Source organism: Buceros rhinoceros, unplaced genomic scaffold (assembly GCF_000710305.1).
Source record: "Buceros rhinoceros silvestris isolate BGI_N320 unplaced genomic scaffold, ASM71030v1 scaffold16644, whole genome shotgun sequence".
In the NCBI taxonomy this organism is placed as follows: Eukaryota; Metazoa; Chordata; class Aves; order Bucerotiformes; family Bucerotidae; genus Buceros; species Buceros rhinoceros.
In genome coordinates, this window is record NW_010408982.1 from 8,245 (window position 1) to 24,716 (window position 16,472).

The 16,472-nt window shown below is 45.2% G+C and overlaps 1 protein-coding gene across 1 annotated transcript; it reads right to left on the reverse strand.

Moving 5' to 3' along the window:
• Window positions 1-4,960: 4,960 nt before the first annotated feature.
• On the reverse strand, window positions 4,961-14,340 carry CD80 (CD80 molecule; the record flags this gene model as incomplete). Its single annotated transcript, XM_010135078.1, has 4 exons — window positions 4,961-5,067; window positions 7,969-8,085; window positions 10,051-10,332; window positions 14,005-14,340. Coding segments are annotated over 4 exons (842 nt in total), but the record flags the coding sequence as incomplete, so codon positions are not given.
• Window positions 14,341-16,472: the final 2,132 nt, after the last annotated feature.

A 16,472-nucleotide genomic window follows, 5' to 3' on the forward strand; every position in this document is an offset into this window, starting at 1 on the left:
CTGCTGAATTTAGTTCCTAGCACTTCCTCCTTTCTTGTGTTCAAAGTCAAAGGGGGAGCGAAGTTACCGGTCCTGCACTTTCAGAGTAGGCAACACAAGAGCAGGGATACAGTGAGAACATCGTACACTGGATTTTGCTTTTGCAGAGAACCTTCCCTTTGTGGAGGGAGAAGGGAGACCTGTTGCAAAGCGAGTGTCAAGCACTATAGCTACACTGTGTAGTTAATCCCTGACAAGTGGACAGGCATGAGAAATGTGGAGGTTACAAGTTGGGTACCTGAGTGCCATTTTGTCACTGAGCGTCATTTTGTTGAGTGCATCAAACAGAGATGTGTCTTGATGCCAGCTGTACCTGTTAGAGCTTTGTCAGCCAGTGGCATCACCTACCTTGACACTGCACAGCATATGTTTTTAGTGGCTGTGAAATGGCTGGGGCTGGGTTCGTGTGAGTGATTGAAAGGCTCTAACACTTCCCTGCACATAGAACAGATATCTTTTATGACTGAGGAAAGCAAACCGAGTTTACCATTTATTTTTTAATACAATTAAAGGAGGAACCCCAGAAAAAAATGTTATGTACAAAATACCTGTGATAACAGAGAAGCTCACCTGGTACAAAGACCCAAATATCAAGCCGAAAAGGTCTCACAGAAACCATTTGTGTGCAGTTCACATTTGTAAGCAGTACAGGATAAGGCAATAGAAAACACGATCCATGGTAGAAGTGCTTAAGGAAAATACAAGCCAAATGACCTGCCCACCCAGAATATAGAACCAGAGTGATGCTAGACATACTTGTCAGTGAAGCTTTTCGTTTCCTTTAGAAGGCGTTACTCAGAGTGTCAGGGGAGTCTGTGGTGATATAGGAAGGTTTGGCACAGTGCAAAAGACAAACCCTTCTCTGGGAAGCTGTGCAGTCATTGGTCAGGAGCAGAAGTAGAGAATGGGGCAGTCAGAGGGAAAACGTTGTGCCAGTACAACCCTCAGAGCTGTGATGTGGTTGGTAAGGTGGAAACGCATCGTGGTTATAGCAGGAAAGGAAGCACAGTGCTAAAAATGAGCAAAGTAAATAGAGAGAGAAAGAGGATGTTCAGCCTGCAAGAAGCTAGAAGTTTGTGCTGGAAGGAACAAGCATAGGCTGAAAGAAAAGGACACTTGAAAGGTATGAAACACCATTGCCCATACACCACGTCCTGCAACAAGGTCAGGCTGTCTTTTGGAAATGCAGCTTTCTGTGTCGCCTGTGTTCTTTTGCAACCAGAATACTGAAGTGCAGAGTCTCGTTTTTTTACCACCCCCCTTTTCTCCTTTCCTCTGTCAAAGCCTCTCCATAAGAATGTTCCTGAAGTTCCCATTTCACTTCATAAAATGGGAAAGCAGTAAAAAAGCTGATGGGGCAGCATGACTGCAGGAGTAGAAAGGGAGCAGTGTCTTATTTTCCACTAGCAACTTGATCCCTTAGCCTCTCACAATCCTCTATAAACCGCTTTTAGTTCTCCCATTTCATCCAGCAATTTCTTTCTCAATATGCACCTGCTAAAAAAAAGTGAGATGGATGGAATATTTCTTAGTCGTGTCCTGGAAACAAAACGTCCCACAAAGAGGGAGTGCATGGCGCTTTCAGACTTTGTTCTGCCCTGCTAACTACATGCATGTATAGAGCGGTAAGGGAATGGGTACAGCTTGCAGTGGGATAGAGCAAAAGCGAAAAAGAAACCTGTCAAACTGAGGGGAGGATCGAGTTAGGGTAGCGTGCAGAGTTGCTTAGGAAGCGTGTTGGGCCTTGGGGCTTTTTCCTCTTTTCCCTTCAAAATGAGAAACTACTTTTTCCTACACAGTAGGCAAGAATATCACGCAGATCAGATGAGTCCTATCCAATGTTAGCATCCTGTAGGGAACTCCCTTCAAGTCCTGGCTGGGTAGAGAGAGCACTGGCAGAAAGCAGCAACATTCAATGCAAAGTAGATCCCTGTGTCGCTGTTCGAGTGTCCAAGAATCTGGAGAGCCCACGCTAACAAGTATTCTAGGCAAATGTACAAGCAAAAGCAGACCTGTGGTCGTGAAGCAAGGCCCTGAGTTACATTTCATTACAGCAGATACATGTGAGGTAACTGCTGAGCGTTCCAGAAATTTACATGGGGCTTTGCAAGTGCGGGTAGGAAGGAATGAGTACCAAAGCTTGTACGTGTGAGCACAAAGGTGTGCACCAGTGGGCTGCACTGTGTCAGGTGTGCTCCTGTACCGCTGAGTAATTTGATGGAGGAGCTGCATCTTGGTGCCTGGGCTGGCGAGGCCATCCTTTCAGGAGAGAAAGGTTACGAGAACTTCTGCCACTGCTGTAGATAAAGCAATACTAACTGTTAGGAGTGCTGTCAGTATGTATCATTCCCTAGTAAATCTCATAGCACTGAAAACAAGCATGAGGCATACAGTCCCACCTCAAGGTACTTTTTTGTGAAAAATGTGTGCATTTTTGCCTCTGTAGGGGAGAAGGGACATGTATCTGTAATGGTCAGGTCCAAATCCAAAGTCCTCCAGCACAAAGAACAGTACTGGTGGGTACCCATGCAAGGCTGAATATAAGAGAAGTTTTAGCTGCTCCCAATTGCAACAGGGAGGCACAGCCTGACTTGAGATTGTGTGTCGGGGTCTGGGGTCTCCCAAAGGCCAGCTCCACGTTACTAAAGGGGTAGGTGAGCGTGGGCTACCTGCTACTCTGCAGCCCCCCTCATTTTCATAGAGGCAGCATCAAAGCCAGAGGATCCCAAACTCTTGAACTGGTGTGTTGATGCTGATGACACTGCTCTTCTGTCCCATTGCAGGAACATGTAGGGTCCTCCCAGTTGGAATTCCAGCAATGTCGTTGTAATGAGACCACCTCACAGCTTCTGTGGCACAGGTGAGGGTTTGTGTTTATTCCCACAAGTCTTCTTGAGGAGAGTTTGCTGCTGTTGTCATCCCCTTTCAGAGTGCTGAAGGGTCAACACAATAAGCATTGCTGTACAACGAACAGTGGGGACTGCAGTGCGGAATACACAGGATAAGAAACCTGAGGGACACAAAGAAAAGATTTTACTGATTCCCTCCCGCTTCTTCTTAATCATAAAAGTAAACCAGAATGTTGCAGAGCCGAGACAAAGGGGGATCTCCTGCGATAGCCCTCCACAAGAGGGCTCCTGCTACAGTAAGGATAGAGGTGTTCAGAGCTAGGCAGTACGTAAGGGCTCAATGCCTGCTGTGAAAACCTTTGGACCACGCAGAGGTGCTATCCCTTTGTGAAGTGAGGACAGCTAAAGAATGCGCTACCCCGCTTAAGCAACAATAGGACATGGCTCAGCACGTCACACAGTTTCGAGACAACAGTCAGCCACTACGGAAGCATAGCTTCCACCTCTGTTCACAGACGGCAGTTCCAGGCACTGGAGTTAGGAAACACCAGCCAGAAAAAGCATGGCTAACTTCTGTAACAAAAGAGGCATGTGGCAGAGTGGATTTATTCAGTAGGTGAACTCCTGCCACTCCCAACACAAAAGCCCCCAGAATTCGTGCTAACCAGGGCTCTAGAATCTGTTCCAGATAGGGCCTTCCCCAGAGGAAAACATGAGTGGGTGGTCAGGTTTGGAAATGAGACAAGTGGCCTGAGTGATAGTTTCCCCTCCTTTCCTTCTCAAAAATATTAAGCCTTTAGATTACCACAGTGTACAGCGTGACAAATGCATGACTTCTAGGACTCTACAGCTGTTACTCCACAGCATTACCCTGGCAATTCATGCTGTGGTGAGAGCAGGAAATGCAGTCACCTGGGTAATGATGTGAGTAAGGAGAGTTAGCTGCTAACCTTCCCTAAAGCGTATTGACTTCCTTTTGGGAGGACACAGCTCTGAACACGGCTGAGCTTTCAAGCCAAAATTAATGTAATGCTTTGTAGGCATAAAACGTTGGTAAGCTGGAGTTTTCCCCAGCCCATCTTTCACAACTCCTCATTATCGAAAGTAACTCCTTTTAAAATACAAGTGTTTCCTGGACAAGTCTTAGAGGGGAAACTTTTCCTTCTCCATTCCTCCAGCTGCTGCAGGTAATGGAGATACTCTCTGCCAGAAGTGGACAGGCATTGCTAATCTTGCTGGGAAAGCTGGAAAAGTTGTTCTCTTGTTCGCCTCTCCCTCACCACCATTTGTTCAATCTTTCTATCATCAGTGATGTTTCCATGTTTATGCATCAGATGAGGCATGTGGTTCACAGGGCGTCAGCTAGAAATTACCTCTAGCAGATGAAGCCACATGTGGGACCTGTAGTAGTGAAGAGCTACTCACAAATGAGTCCAGCAGGACAGGAACTAAAGACTGCCCAGTTCTTAGTTGAGAGGTCCATAAAATGAGCACAAGGGTAGTGGCAGGGGATGTCACTGCAGAGCCTGATAGAAGGATGACCAGTCTACAAACGCACCTCTCAGATATTAACCACCTTCTTTGCCCAGGTTCAGAGGAGACACTGACAGTCAAAGTTGTCAGATGTTCCTTTTCTTTCATTGCTTTCTCTTTTCATCCCCATTTAGTCCTAAAAATTATGTTCATGAAAGAAATGAATGCCACAACAACTTGCATGCCATGCATGCAGGGCCCATTCTGTGGAGAAAGCAGCTTAGCAGCCCAGGAAATATTGTCCACTAACATTTTTCACGAGGTGATTGATTTCTAGAAATGTGAAATAACCTGAACAAAGCAACACCTCACAAACCACATGAGCATCATTCCTCTAGTTACCTGACTGGGAAACACTATGTGTCTGAATTGGCAACAGGGCCCTACTGCTTTTGTGTACCCTGAAGGACAGCACACCCTCATATTAAAAGCCATACATGGTTTCGTGAGCTAACATTGCACGAGGATCTAATAGTATTTGAGAAGCGATTTCGCCAAGAGAAGAATGGTGAAGAGAACTACCTGCAAATGTGATCTGGTCATACAGATGATGTTTCAGATGTCACTCCAGAGCTCATGACTGGCTTTGTGCATTCTTTCACACCCTCTTCCACTGAATCCTGAGGTTTAGAACAGTGAGAACAGACTGAAAAAGAAGATTCCCTCATTAGTATCTGGAATTCTGGAAGGCATAAAAGTGCGGAATTGAAATGTCTTCTTCAACAAAATAAAGTAGAAGTGAGAGTGGGAAGAAAGGAGAGCAGAAATTAAAGAACGAGAAGTCTTTCTGGTCTGGTTACTTCCATTTTTCCTTGGCAGGACTCATCCATGCAGTACACCTGAATATGGCTGGCTCATAGCCCCACTCTGATCTAATAGAAAGCTCTTTTCTGTATAAATGTTGGCTATTTGGTTTCATAGGGATCAAACAGTTCTGATTAGCACAGGGCTAGCACCTCAGCCTGGCCAAAGTCAGGTCGCTACACGCTAAGGGAAGGTCAGAAGGCAAATAATGGTAAAAGTTACATGTCACTAAATGCAGTTTACCAAGCAAGTGAAAGAATGCTGGTGTTTGTTAGAACCAGCCAACCAACTCTTTTGGTGCTTTAGAAGGAGTTAACTTTAAACAGGTCCCCTTAGTATCTCAGCATCTATGAATGACTTTTGTTTTGATAATTCAAGTTAAACGTCCCTGTACTATTACAGCAAATGGTACTTGCACAAATTTTACAACGTGGATTCTAAGCTATTCTTCAAGCAACCTCTAATCTGGGTTTGATCTTGGTGCTTTGTGTTAAATTAATTGAAGAGCCAAAAAAAATATCTAGAGAGTTTCCATTCTTAAATTACTGCAAAGGTGATAGGCTGTAAGCTCTTCAAAGTTGTGAACCTCAACAAAGCATCTGTATGTTTTGGTCACCACCACAATCACACATCTGAGACCTCATTTGCGTTTTGTTCTATCTTTCTATTCTTCCCTCCCACACTTGAGCTCTTTGAAGCATGGCTTTTTGAGTTCAGAAACCACCCATAGCATGCAGGCAGATCCTGACTCAGCTTTCCGTACGCCAGAACAATAGAGGTACTCTCAGACCTGTTCTGAGCTCCCACAATAGCTCCTGAAGGGTGACCTGTGGCAGCACCAGCGGGAAGCACTCTTAGGACAGGTATTTCCCTCCCCATACAGGTGGTAATGCACAGCAGCACTGAAAGGTGACGACTGTACAAACTGGGAAGTTGTACTGAAGCTCTGGCTTCAGTTTCTTAATAGTGCGCGCCTGGTCTGGAAAGTGGCTGTACAACATGGCACCACCCGACTCCGCAAACCTGCTCCCTGTGCATATTAGGAAAACAGGACTGGAAGGGAAATTCCAGTTTGTGCAGCCCTGTCCCAGGCCGTGGAAGGCGATCACATTCTACTAGATTGTTGCATTTTTAACATCTACTTTAAAAGCAATTTGGTTTCGGTATAAAAGGCTGTCTCAGAATGCTCCAGAATCTTACTGTTGTAACGGTAAGGAATATTTTAATTTCCAGTCTTTGTTCAGAGCCAAATCTTCCAATTCCAGTTCATTTTCTCCTAGAATTAGAAGTTTATTATCCATGCAGCTGTCAGCACCGGCTGCGGTCAGCTCTGATTTTCTTGCTTTCAATCTGCTTGCTGCTTTCCCATTGACATAGCCCCAGGGGACAGCAGGGGAGAACCAGCACTGGTGTCACAGGGGCGTGTGAGTGGAAAATGAGGAGATGCACAGGTGTAGCCAAGAGCCTTCCAGAAGCTTCCTTTCTTTGTGGTGAAACACCAAAAAGAAAATTATCCCAGCCTGACTCAGTGGTCACATTGGTGCGTAAGGGAAAAGAAAAATTGTAATGCTACCTCCATACCTCTGACTTGGAAACGAACTTGTCTGCACTTGAAATAGAGGTAGCAGAAGATGCAAGCATGACAAGTGTCCCTAGGTGAACTGAATCCCTGCTGCCTAGTTTCCAGCGGGGGATACCACTGCAACTGTGATGAGCTGAGATATTCAGACTGGTGGCTTCTGGTTTAGGTGGGCTGAATGCAGAGGACTCTCAGTGTGGGACTCTTGACTGGGTGATATTTATAACATGTTACAAGGCCTGCTATCTTTTTTCAGGACTGCTTTTCAAAGCTGCCAACAGGGTATGGATAGGAAGGACATGTACTGCTGTTGACTTTCAGTACTGGCTGGATGCCTAACTGCCTTCATAAATCCATTAGAAGTCTCTCCAGGGGAGAGGGGTTTTCTGGCTAGGTCAGCTTAGACATGATTAGGAGCAACAGCTAACAGATGAGACTTCTCTGAGTCAAAACAACAACAAAAAACCAAACCAAACCAAACCAAACCAAAAAAACTGTGCAGCAGCCAGCTAACCCTGAGATGCTTGATTTCCCCTTTGCCATTGAAAAACTTCTGCAGACGTGTCTGGAGTTATGGGGTCATAGGGTGGGACAGGGAACCTCACCCATGCCATTTTTGGCCACGCAAATAAGGCAAATCCATCTCTCCTGATTGGGGTTCTCCTAAAAGTGGGACATTGCTATGCTTAAGTCCTTTCTGTGGTCCTAGCACTATGTATTTTTGTAACTTCGGCTCTGTGACTTTTCTGAGGGATTGTCTAAGTAGGCTGTGTAGAGACATCCCATTTTGAAACTGTCAGTGCTTTGCTGTATCTGTCATGATCACCAAGATTCTTGGCATCTGTGAACATCTTTGTACATAAAATTCCGTATAGCTCTGATTTTGGAAATATTCTAATCTGCCATCAAAACTCCTCATCACCCCTTTGCTGTCAGACCTGAACCCTAGTGCTTCTCAAACACACAAAATGTAGGAAAGTCCTGAGCTGGACTTAGATTTTGTGACAGTAGATGCTGCATGAAATAAAAAAAAAAAAAAAAAAGGAAATGAGAAGAATGTACAAAAATACCTAGTGTGTCAGTATAGTTCCTATAAATGCATATTTTACACAGGACCTCCATAAGCAGTAAGAGACAGTTTATTGAAAAAGGAGCTACACTTACCGTGCCTTGAGAGGTACCTTGCTGCTAGGGTAACAACCAAAAGGAAGATGATAATGATACTTGAAGCAGTGATAACCTTATAAGTTGGAGACACGGGAGGGACAACACAGTTTTTTTCTGAGACAGAAGAAATAAAACATAAATAAAGGGCCCAAAGACATATTGGCATTTTCATGTAAGAACAGGTACATGAATTATGGTGATTCTGACCAAATTCCAACTCAGATGTTCAGCCTGAAAATTTACCTATTCGATAAACAAACAGGCAAAGCTGGGACCTAAATTTCTTACATTCCTCCACATTTGCTATGTGCGAAATTTTTAACACATCACAGAATCTGAAATGCTGGGTCATTGTCCAGAACAGGATTGAGATAGGCAATATTTAAAAACTCATAAGATGTTTTTAAAGAAACTGGTTAGGCTTGGTGGAAAAATTTGAGTCCATATCTAGAAAAATTCCATTCTCAAAGGTGCTCTAAAGATTTTTCTTATTGTTTACACCAGATTTATGTCTGATTTTTTCCCCTCTAAAATCACAGGTGATGCAGAATGAAGTATTAAACCGACTAGAATAGATTTTTTTTTTTCCTGCATGGTGGGAAAAGAGTGTTGTGGCAGAATTTAGTTTAGGTGGATCTGGAGCTTTTGGCTTTCTACCACTGGCAATGGCTGTTCTGCCACTTGAATAGAGTAAATAACAGGCTGTACTTGTACAGTACAGGACAACCCTAATTCAACAGGAGTCACAGACTTGATGCATGTTCATACATCTTCAGATTTTCATCATCTGCATCTGTCACAATTAAGCTTCATTCAACTTATATGACACCAGCCTGATCCACTGTACAATCTTCCACTCCACTGCAGGGCTTGGCTGGATTCTGTCTGGAACTCCGTGTTCATGAAAGACTTGTTTGGAGGACCATTTCCATCATACCAAAATGGGAGCGGTCCTACATCTTAAAAATCAGAAAGTGAGGGGTTTGTGACTGCTGTTGTCACTGTTGATTGCACCCTCCTCTGAGAATCTGTGTGACAAACAGCGTATTACTATTACTACTTTTTTTTTGTTGCTCTCCTTTTCTATGTAGTATGATACTCACAACCTTCTTCCATTACCATCTCTAGGGACGTTATGCAACTACACCCAGCAACAAGGAATATTCATAAAGCACTAATTTCTGGCATTTGTCCTGCAGCTGAATGGCACCTCTCCTTACCAGCCTCTTTGATATTAGTAAGATTAATGAACAAGGTACCTTGATGAATAAGGCACAATTCCCTAGGAAAAACAGTTCTTCTCTAGCTTCCCTTGAAGGTGCCCTTATCTCTACAGTGAAAACATCAGACCCAGAAATATTTCAGAATACTTTTTTGGTAGCAACATTAAAAAAAAAATCCTTTTGGCTTTAAGAATTTTCTTGCAAATCCCCTTCTACTGCAAAACATCTGGACTGTAGTGTGCTGTCTTCCCTCATGCTGTTTCCTCTTGCACCTCAACCTTTTCAAAGCACAGACTTACCTATTATGTTACCGCTTTTAAGGCATGTGCAGTGATGGAACTTTCTCTGTATGAGTTAATCCTTTATCAAATATGCATATGAAAGCAGAATTTTGTCTAGACCCCAGCTGACAGTTTCTGTCACTCAAGCAGGAAAAAACTTTTTAAGACACACAAATTTCTCAAGCCCCTCCACTTGAATACCAGGTTTGTGTCACACAACTGGCAGCAAGACCATGCTGGTACAGAGGGGCACTGAATGGTGGCGACCCCAAACTGTGGGAGCCACTGAGGCCGACATCACCAGATCGCAATGGGATCCAGTTGCCCTCTCAGCCCAGCTGTGACTCACGGTAGAGCAGAGGAAGGCAGAGCCATCTCTGCTTGTCAGTCACTGTTGTAACTCTCCTCTCCCACCCCTGCTGTCTCACAACTTTTGAAATGTGTGCAGGTCATAGGTGGGATCATTGAGTCATCCTTGCAGGAACAGATAGATAGACAAAATCTACCGCTTCTCAGAGGCAACTCAGCAGATTCAACAAAGTGGTTTTGTAACACAAACTGTTAATAAAACCTACTCAGAAGCAAAGTGGTGGACTTGGCAAAGCCACTGTATTCAACGGAGCAAGTGAAGTTGATGTCTTTGGTCACGCTGACCCACAGTTTGGCAGTGACATTGTACAGGCTGAGGCTGGACTCGAACACCTGGCTGTCATTCCACACTGCAGACTCGTTGTTGAGGGCTCCAGAGATTGTGGGTTTGGGGAAACCTCCATGAGAAGAACATCTTACCAACATCTCAGCTGATTCACAAGAACTAGTGGATACTTCTGCTGTTACGTTTGGCTTACTGAAGTCAGCTGAAATAAGAAAGATTTAGTTACCATTCTGTCAGATTACTGCAGCGAGGGCTGCAGTCCTGATCTCCCACAGTCAAAGAAAAGACTGCCTCACACGGCATTCTTCCTCTGTCGTAATCTGTTTGGCCTTTCTTGTGCCCTAGCATTCTCCCCACAGAGCCTCAGCCTTTGCTTCTGGTCCTCCCTGGGCAATACACAGACTTCGTGACCACACCTGTTCAATGCCACCGTTTCTCTCTACATACAGCAGTTTGTGGAACAACAGAAGGAATCATAAAACAGGTAGAAAAAATACGTGACTGAATAAAAATCTGTATTACAGGCAACGGGAGACAATTTCCTTTTCCCTTCCTCATTAGCCCCTTCCCAGGCAGAAACTCACGAAGGGTCCATCTCTGCTGGGAAAGAAGGTAAGTCAGATGTTGGTCTCTCAGCTGGGGTGGCCAGCAAGAGACTGAATTACATTTTCTGCATGAGAGCGCCTTCAGAAGGCCCATCTGAGAGCAAGACCAAGTCATACTAGTCATTTGCAAAACTAGATAGCAATATATGGGTCCTCTCAGACCGTGTTCTCACTGGACATTTCTCTTGTTGCCAAAGACAGTTTGCAGAGGTTTCCTACCCACATAACTTGTTCCATGCCTTCCCTTCTCAAACGTATTGCTGTAAATGTTTGTGGGCCTGCATGGTGAAATGGATGAGAGGTCTAATATGAGTGAAGAAAGGTGGTGTCCTTTTCAACCTGCTTCTCTTTGCTAATCTGGTTCACCATTGTCCCAGTTTGAGTCAGAACAGAACTCATTCTGTTCGCTGATTTTACTTTCCAGCTCAGTCTCTGCTAAGTGACGGCACTTTCTGAAGTTATCAGCATATTTTTGCAGACAGCGTTTGCTTCTAGAGGTGATAGAGCTGGATGTTTACAGTTACTGCCAGGGACTGGGGTGCAGAAAGGATCTAGCTTGTACTTGCTCCTGTGCAGACCAAGGTCTCTGCTAAATCCTGTGTGCCACGGTGGGGGTGCAGTAAGTGAGAGGCTGCACCTGTGGGGAGGAGCGGACAGGACAGGTGACCCTACACTGACCAACAAGGTCAGTTCCATCCCATAGATGTCATCTTTGGTATAAAGCTGAGGGATCACGAGGGTCAAGCTCTCTTCTTCAATGGCCAGTGTCCAAGGAGGGCTCTGTCCATTCCATCTTTGATCCCAATCAATGCATCTCTGAACCCAGTTCCTGTCTGCTGCTGAGTCCAGTCTGGGATTTCTCCATTGTCTGTCCACAGCATCAGTGATGGCAGTGATGTGGCTGCCATTGGGGTGTTGGGTTTGGTATTGGTATTGCATATATTTGTATATATATTATTTTATTGTTATTATTTTCATTAAAATGAAAAGCAGTTTTAGTTTTCTTTTCCAATCCATAATTCTCTCTCCCTTATTCCCTTTCTCTTCCCCTTTGGGAAGCAGGGGTGGATAATAGAGATCAAGGCATCTCTGAACCAAGTTCGTGTCTGCTGCTGAGTCCAGTCTGGGATTTCTCCATTGTCTGTCCACAGCATCAGTGATGGCAGTGATGTGGCTGCCATTGGGGTGTTGGGTTTGGTATTGGTATTGCATATATTTGTATATATATTATTTTATTGTTATTATTTTCATTAAAATGAAAAGCAGTTTTAGTTTTCTTTTCCAATCCATAATTCTCTCTCCCTTATTCCCTTTCTCTTCCCCTTTGGGAAGCAGGGGTGGATAATAGAGACTGCCTGTCATTTGTCTAGTGGCTGGCCTGGCCCTGATCTGTGACAACCATGTTACTGTGAACAGTTGCATTAGTACAACCGACGTTGCCCACAGGTTGCAATAAACAGCCCAGGGTGAGGAGGAAGAGGCAAGGGGGTGCAAAGAAACTATTTAAGGCCACTCTCCCACTGGAGGAATCCCCTTGGGACTACATCTTTAGCAAGAGAGGCACCAGTCAGAAAAAGAAACTCAGCGTGTGGCTTCCTCTTGGGCATAATTCAAGCCAACACCAACTGTTGCCAAAGGGACCAAATTTTCACTCCCATCCCTGCCGGCTGTAGGTTGTCTATATCCTGCACACCCCTTCAGGCACTAGTGCCAGCCATGACAAGACCAGGCAGAGAGCTGCAGCAAGTTGCTCCCCTCAGTGCAAAATTACCCGTTTTGGAGCAGCTATGGTTTTGTCAGCGATTGCTCCCTGCCTGACTCACCATTTGACCACATGACTGCGGGGTCTGTAAAAGGCAGACAGCTTGGGGTTCACAGTGTGTCTTTCACGGCTTCTACTGACTACAAAGCCATGGTCTAGGCTACCAAGTCACTTGTAACTAGTGAAAGAAACTTGCTGAACATTGAGCGGCCAACCAGTGGCAGACAGGAGAGACCCAGATTCCTTCCAGGCCTGCTATCTGTTGAGCAATACAGCACTGGCATCCAGCTGGAAAGTCCCTTCAAACATCCCAGCCAAATTTACCAAGTCTCCCTGATCGGTCACCAGGGAGTGACACCTTTCTGCCTCTCCCAGATTAACCTGATTCCCCTTTCCTGATTCCCACAATAACTGATCCACTTTACCAAAGGGAGCAGAAGTTGACCACGATTATTACAACTGGCCTGTTAAGACAGCAAGGAGGTTTCTGGAAGGAAAAAAACTGGAGCATTCGTGGGGAGGAAAAGAGATCCTCTGTTTCACATTTTTTCATGCATTTAAATCCTTAGCCCTCATGGCTAGAGAAGGTGCTGGCAGTGCACTTCTCTTTTTTCATATCAGTTCCCAGAAAGATCACTAAATTTATCTCCTTGCACACATGCCCACCATGCGCTCAGACAAGCAGGCAATAGCCAAATCTCAGGAGCTTGGGATTTTAGCTGACGAATCTCATTCCAGATGGGGAATGCTCATTCACTGACTTATCTGGAAGATTCGTGGAACTCTCTGCTGCTAAAGGTATTCAAATCTATATATTTATATATGTTACCAGTATCTCTGCCTTTGATTGAAACCAACCACCACAAATAGAGTGGTGGAAATGGAAAATAATGTCAGTGGAACTTTCAGTAGCCTCCAAGAAAAGATTTAGATTCGTTGTGAGGAAAGGAACTTGTGTTGTTTCATTAAGATAAAAAGCCTCACATCTCCAGCTGAGTTCAGCCTCGAGTTGTGCAGCTGCAGTGCAGCCAGCGAGCTGGCCAGCGAGCTGGAGAGCCTGGACTCACCAAGGGCTGGACGCAGGGCTGCTGTGGTCACAGAGAAGCAATGCCACCCCATTCCTCTTTCAGCTTGGATGCTTCCTGTGCACCAAGGGTTTGGTCTCTGTCTTGCCCAAAAGACAGGAGGAGGTGGAGGCGGCCTAGGGCGCTCGCCAGCAGTGGTACCTGGGGAGGTGTCCTGGGAGGGGTCCTTCCTCAAGAGGGAGGCATCATGGGGAGAACGTTAGGCTGGTGGTGGAAAAGGTAAACTTTCTGTAATGGTGGTAGCTTTGTAAAGGTAAGGAGGGACACTGTTAGAATGGCCTTGGTTAAAACATCTTCTGGCACTCTTTTAGGCTTTCTGATGAAAGTCTATCTGACAGCGTATGACTAAAGCTTGGAAGGGTATCCTCTACCCCCAGAGGTTGGCACCAGGAGTCTCAGGTGTCAGGAGGCAACCCACCTACCTGTAACAAAGAGGGTAACAGTCTCATCGCATATAACAACTGGATTCTTAGAGCTGAGATGCTGAACTACACACTGGTAAGACCCATTGTCCAGGATTTCCACGGGGGAGATCCAAAGGGTGAGGTTCCCGGTGTCCATATCTGTCCGGTTGTCATACCGCTCATTCTTGGAGATCTTAATCCCCTTTGCATAGGCAAGCACTACCTCTGTAGTGTTCTTCTGCCAGTAGACCCGGTGATCGATTAGGCTTTTCAAGCTGTAAATATCACGACAACAAGGCAGGCTGACTTTGTCCCCCACTTTGCTTTTGACTGCTTTCTTCTCCTGTGCAGAGCCTGTAGGTGGGGAGCAAACAACAGTCAGTGAGACAGTGGTATAGCCTTGTGCCAGGACTGCTGCAGAGAGCTCACCTCTCGTGGCTCTGTCTGCACCTGCTAATGTACCTCATCATGCATCGAGCTGTTTACAACCTCAGCTCCGCACTGAGAGCTTGGCACTGCCTTTTACGTCCCACTTAGGCTCCCAAGACAGTGGGCACACAATGATTTCTGAATGGATCACTAAAGGCAAAAGCAGGAGAGTTGTCTGCCTGAACAGAAATTTGCTGGCCTCTCAAAAGGAACACTCCTCAGAATAAAGAATTGCCATTATTCATGTAAAGGGATAAAACCACACATGCCCAAACCACTCTCCCTTTTCAGAGCTCAGTGTTTGGAAAGTCTGTGTCACCCTCTGGTGAGTTCCCTGCATACCAAACGGGGCCACAGTGGACTATTAGTTTGGGAGTTTGGGGTTTTGTTTTTGATTTGTTTTTTTTTTTTTAAGAAAAAACCCCAAAACTTTCAAGATCCCAGAAGCTAGAAGCAACTCTACAATGACAAAGAAAGGTTGCAGCCACACTGTCATCAGCCTGCTAGTATTAGCAAATGAACCAATTTGCCTACTCTACTTGAAAGAAACTCATATTTTCGAAGGTCCATGGGCCTCCCTTAGGATTACTTGCAAACCAGCACAAGCATTTCCCGTCTCCTGCCCAGTGACCGTGTCGGTGCCACACCTAGTACACAAGCACGTGCCTACAGTGACAAACTGAGACCCTTGCAGGGGGAAACAACTTTGACCAGGTTAGCAGTAATCCCCCTGCTCCACACTACAATTTCTATGCACTCTGCTCCTGTGATCAGCCCTGCTTTCCCACTCTCATTCCGTTTTCCACAGGGTAGGAGCTTGAAGAAGCCAGGAGCTGACACACAAGGGAGCAGCCTAACAAGGAGCTCCTGATATTGCTGGAAGAGTGGCCCAGCACCAATGCATGGTCCTGTGCTGCACCAAGGCCAGGTCAGATGGTTGGGCTTTTGCCGGGGTTTGTGCAACCTTCAGGATGTTTTCCCTGCTTTGTTATTCCAGAAGACCGAGGTGCTTTGTGTTTGCCCTGCTTGCCTCAGCCTCACAACTTTTAGCACCCATCCTCCAGGAGTAGAAGGGGGATACAAATCATGTGTTGCATTCCATTGACTGAAAGCAAAAAACCAAGGAAACAGCCAGTCTCAGGATGGAGAAGATTCAAATTCCTTCTTCCTTCCCTGCAGGACAGATCTCTGTAAACGTGTCTGAGAAAGCAAGCAGGAAAGTCCTGACCAGGTGGTGTGTCACTGATGGGGAGAGTGAAGCATCACCCCTTGCAGACTTTACATTCAATATGTAGGAAATAATACACTGAAAAACACTGGTGAGGTCCTGACAATTCTATGGAATGTTTTAATAATAATTAAATAAAATAGAATATGTAATTAAATTAGCAATTTCTCATTTAACTGGTTTCCCTCTACTCAGCCGCTTTGTTGATCTTCCAAAGGGAAAGAATTAAACGCAATTTCCACACCCCCCACTACCTGTACTTCCCCTTATAATGCATCACAGACTGAGCAACCAGACCGGGACAGACCAGGAGCCCACTCAGCCTGCTGACCTGTGTCCACCAGCAATGGGTGGCAAAATGGTAGAAAAACTAGTTGTCCCCACATGGAATGAGAAGTGCCATACATACCCACTCTGCCAACCTTTTGCAGTTACAAATTTAGGGATTTCTTGGTATCAGCAGCTTAATCGCTATTGCTAGACCTACCCTTCAGGAAGAGCTCTGGCCCCCTCAGGAATGCATGTATATTTTTGGCTTCCACAACACCCCGTGACCATGAGTTGTACAGTTTGATTACATGTTGTGTGAAAAAGCATTTCCTTCTGTTCAGCTTAAAAGCAGCCCACTTTAGGCTGTGGTTCCTGCAGTTCCTCCTGCGTCTCTGCATGTATTTGTGTGTGTGTGTGCTTTTTCCCTTGACGGCATCTTCACTTGTTCTCACAGTTCATCTCTTACTATATTGCTGGAGAGACTCACAAGAGCAGCCAGTCAAACTTTTGGATTGTGGAGTCTGATAAAGACGATTTTCTATTTTCTTTTGCAGCAATA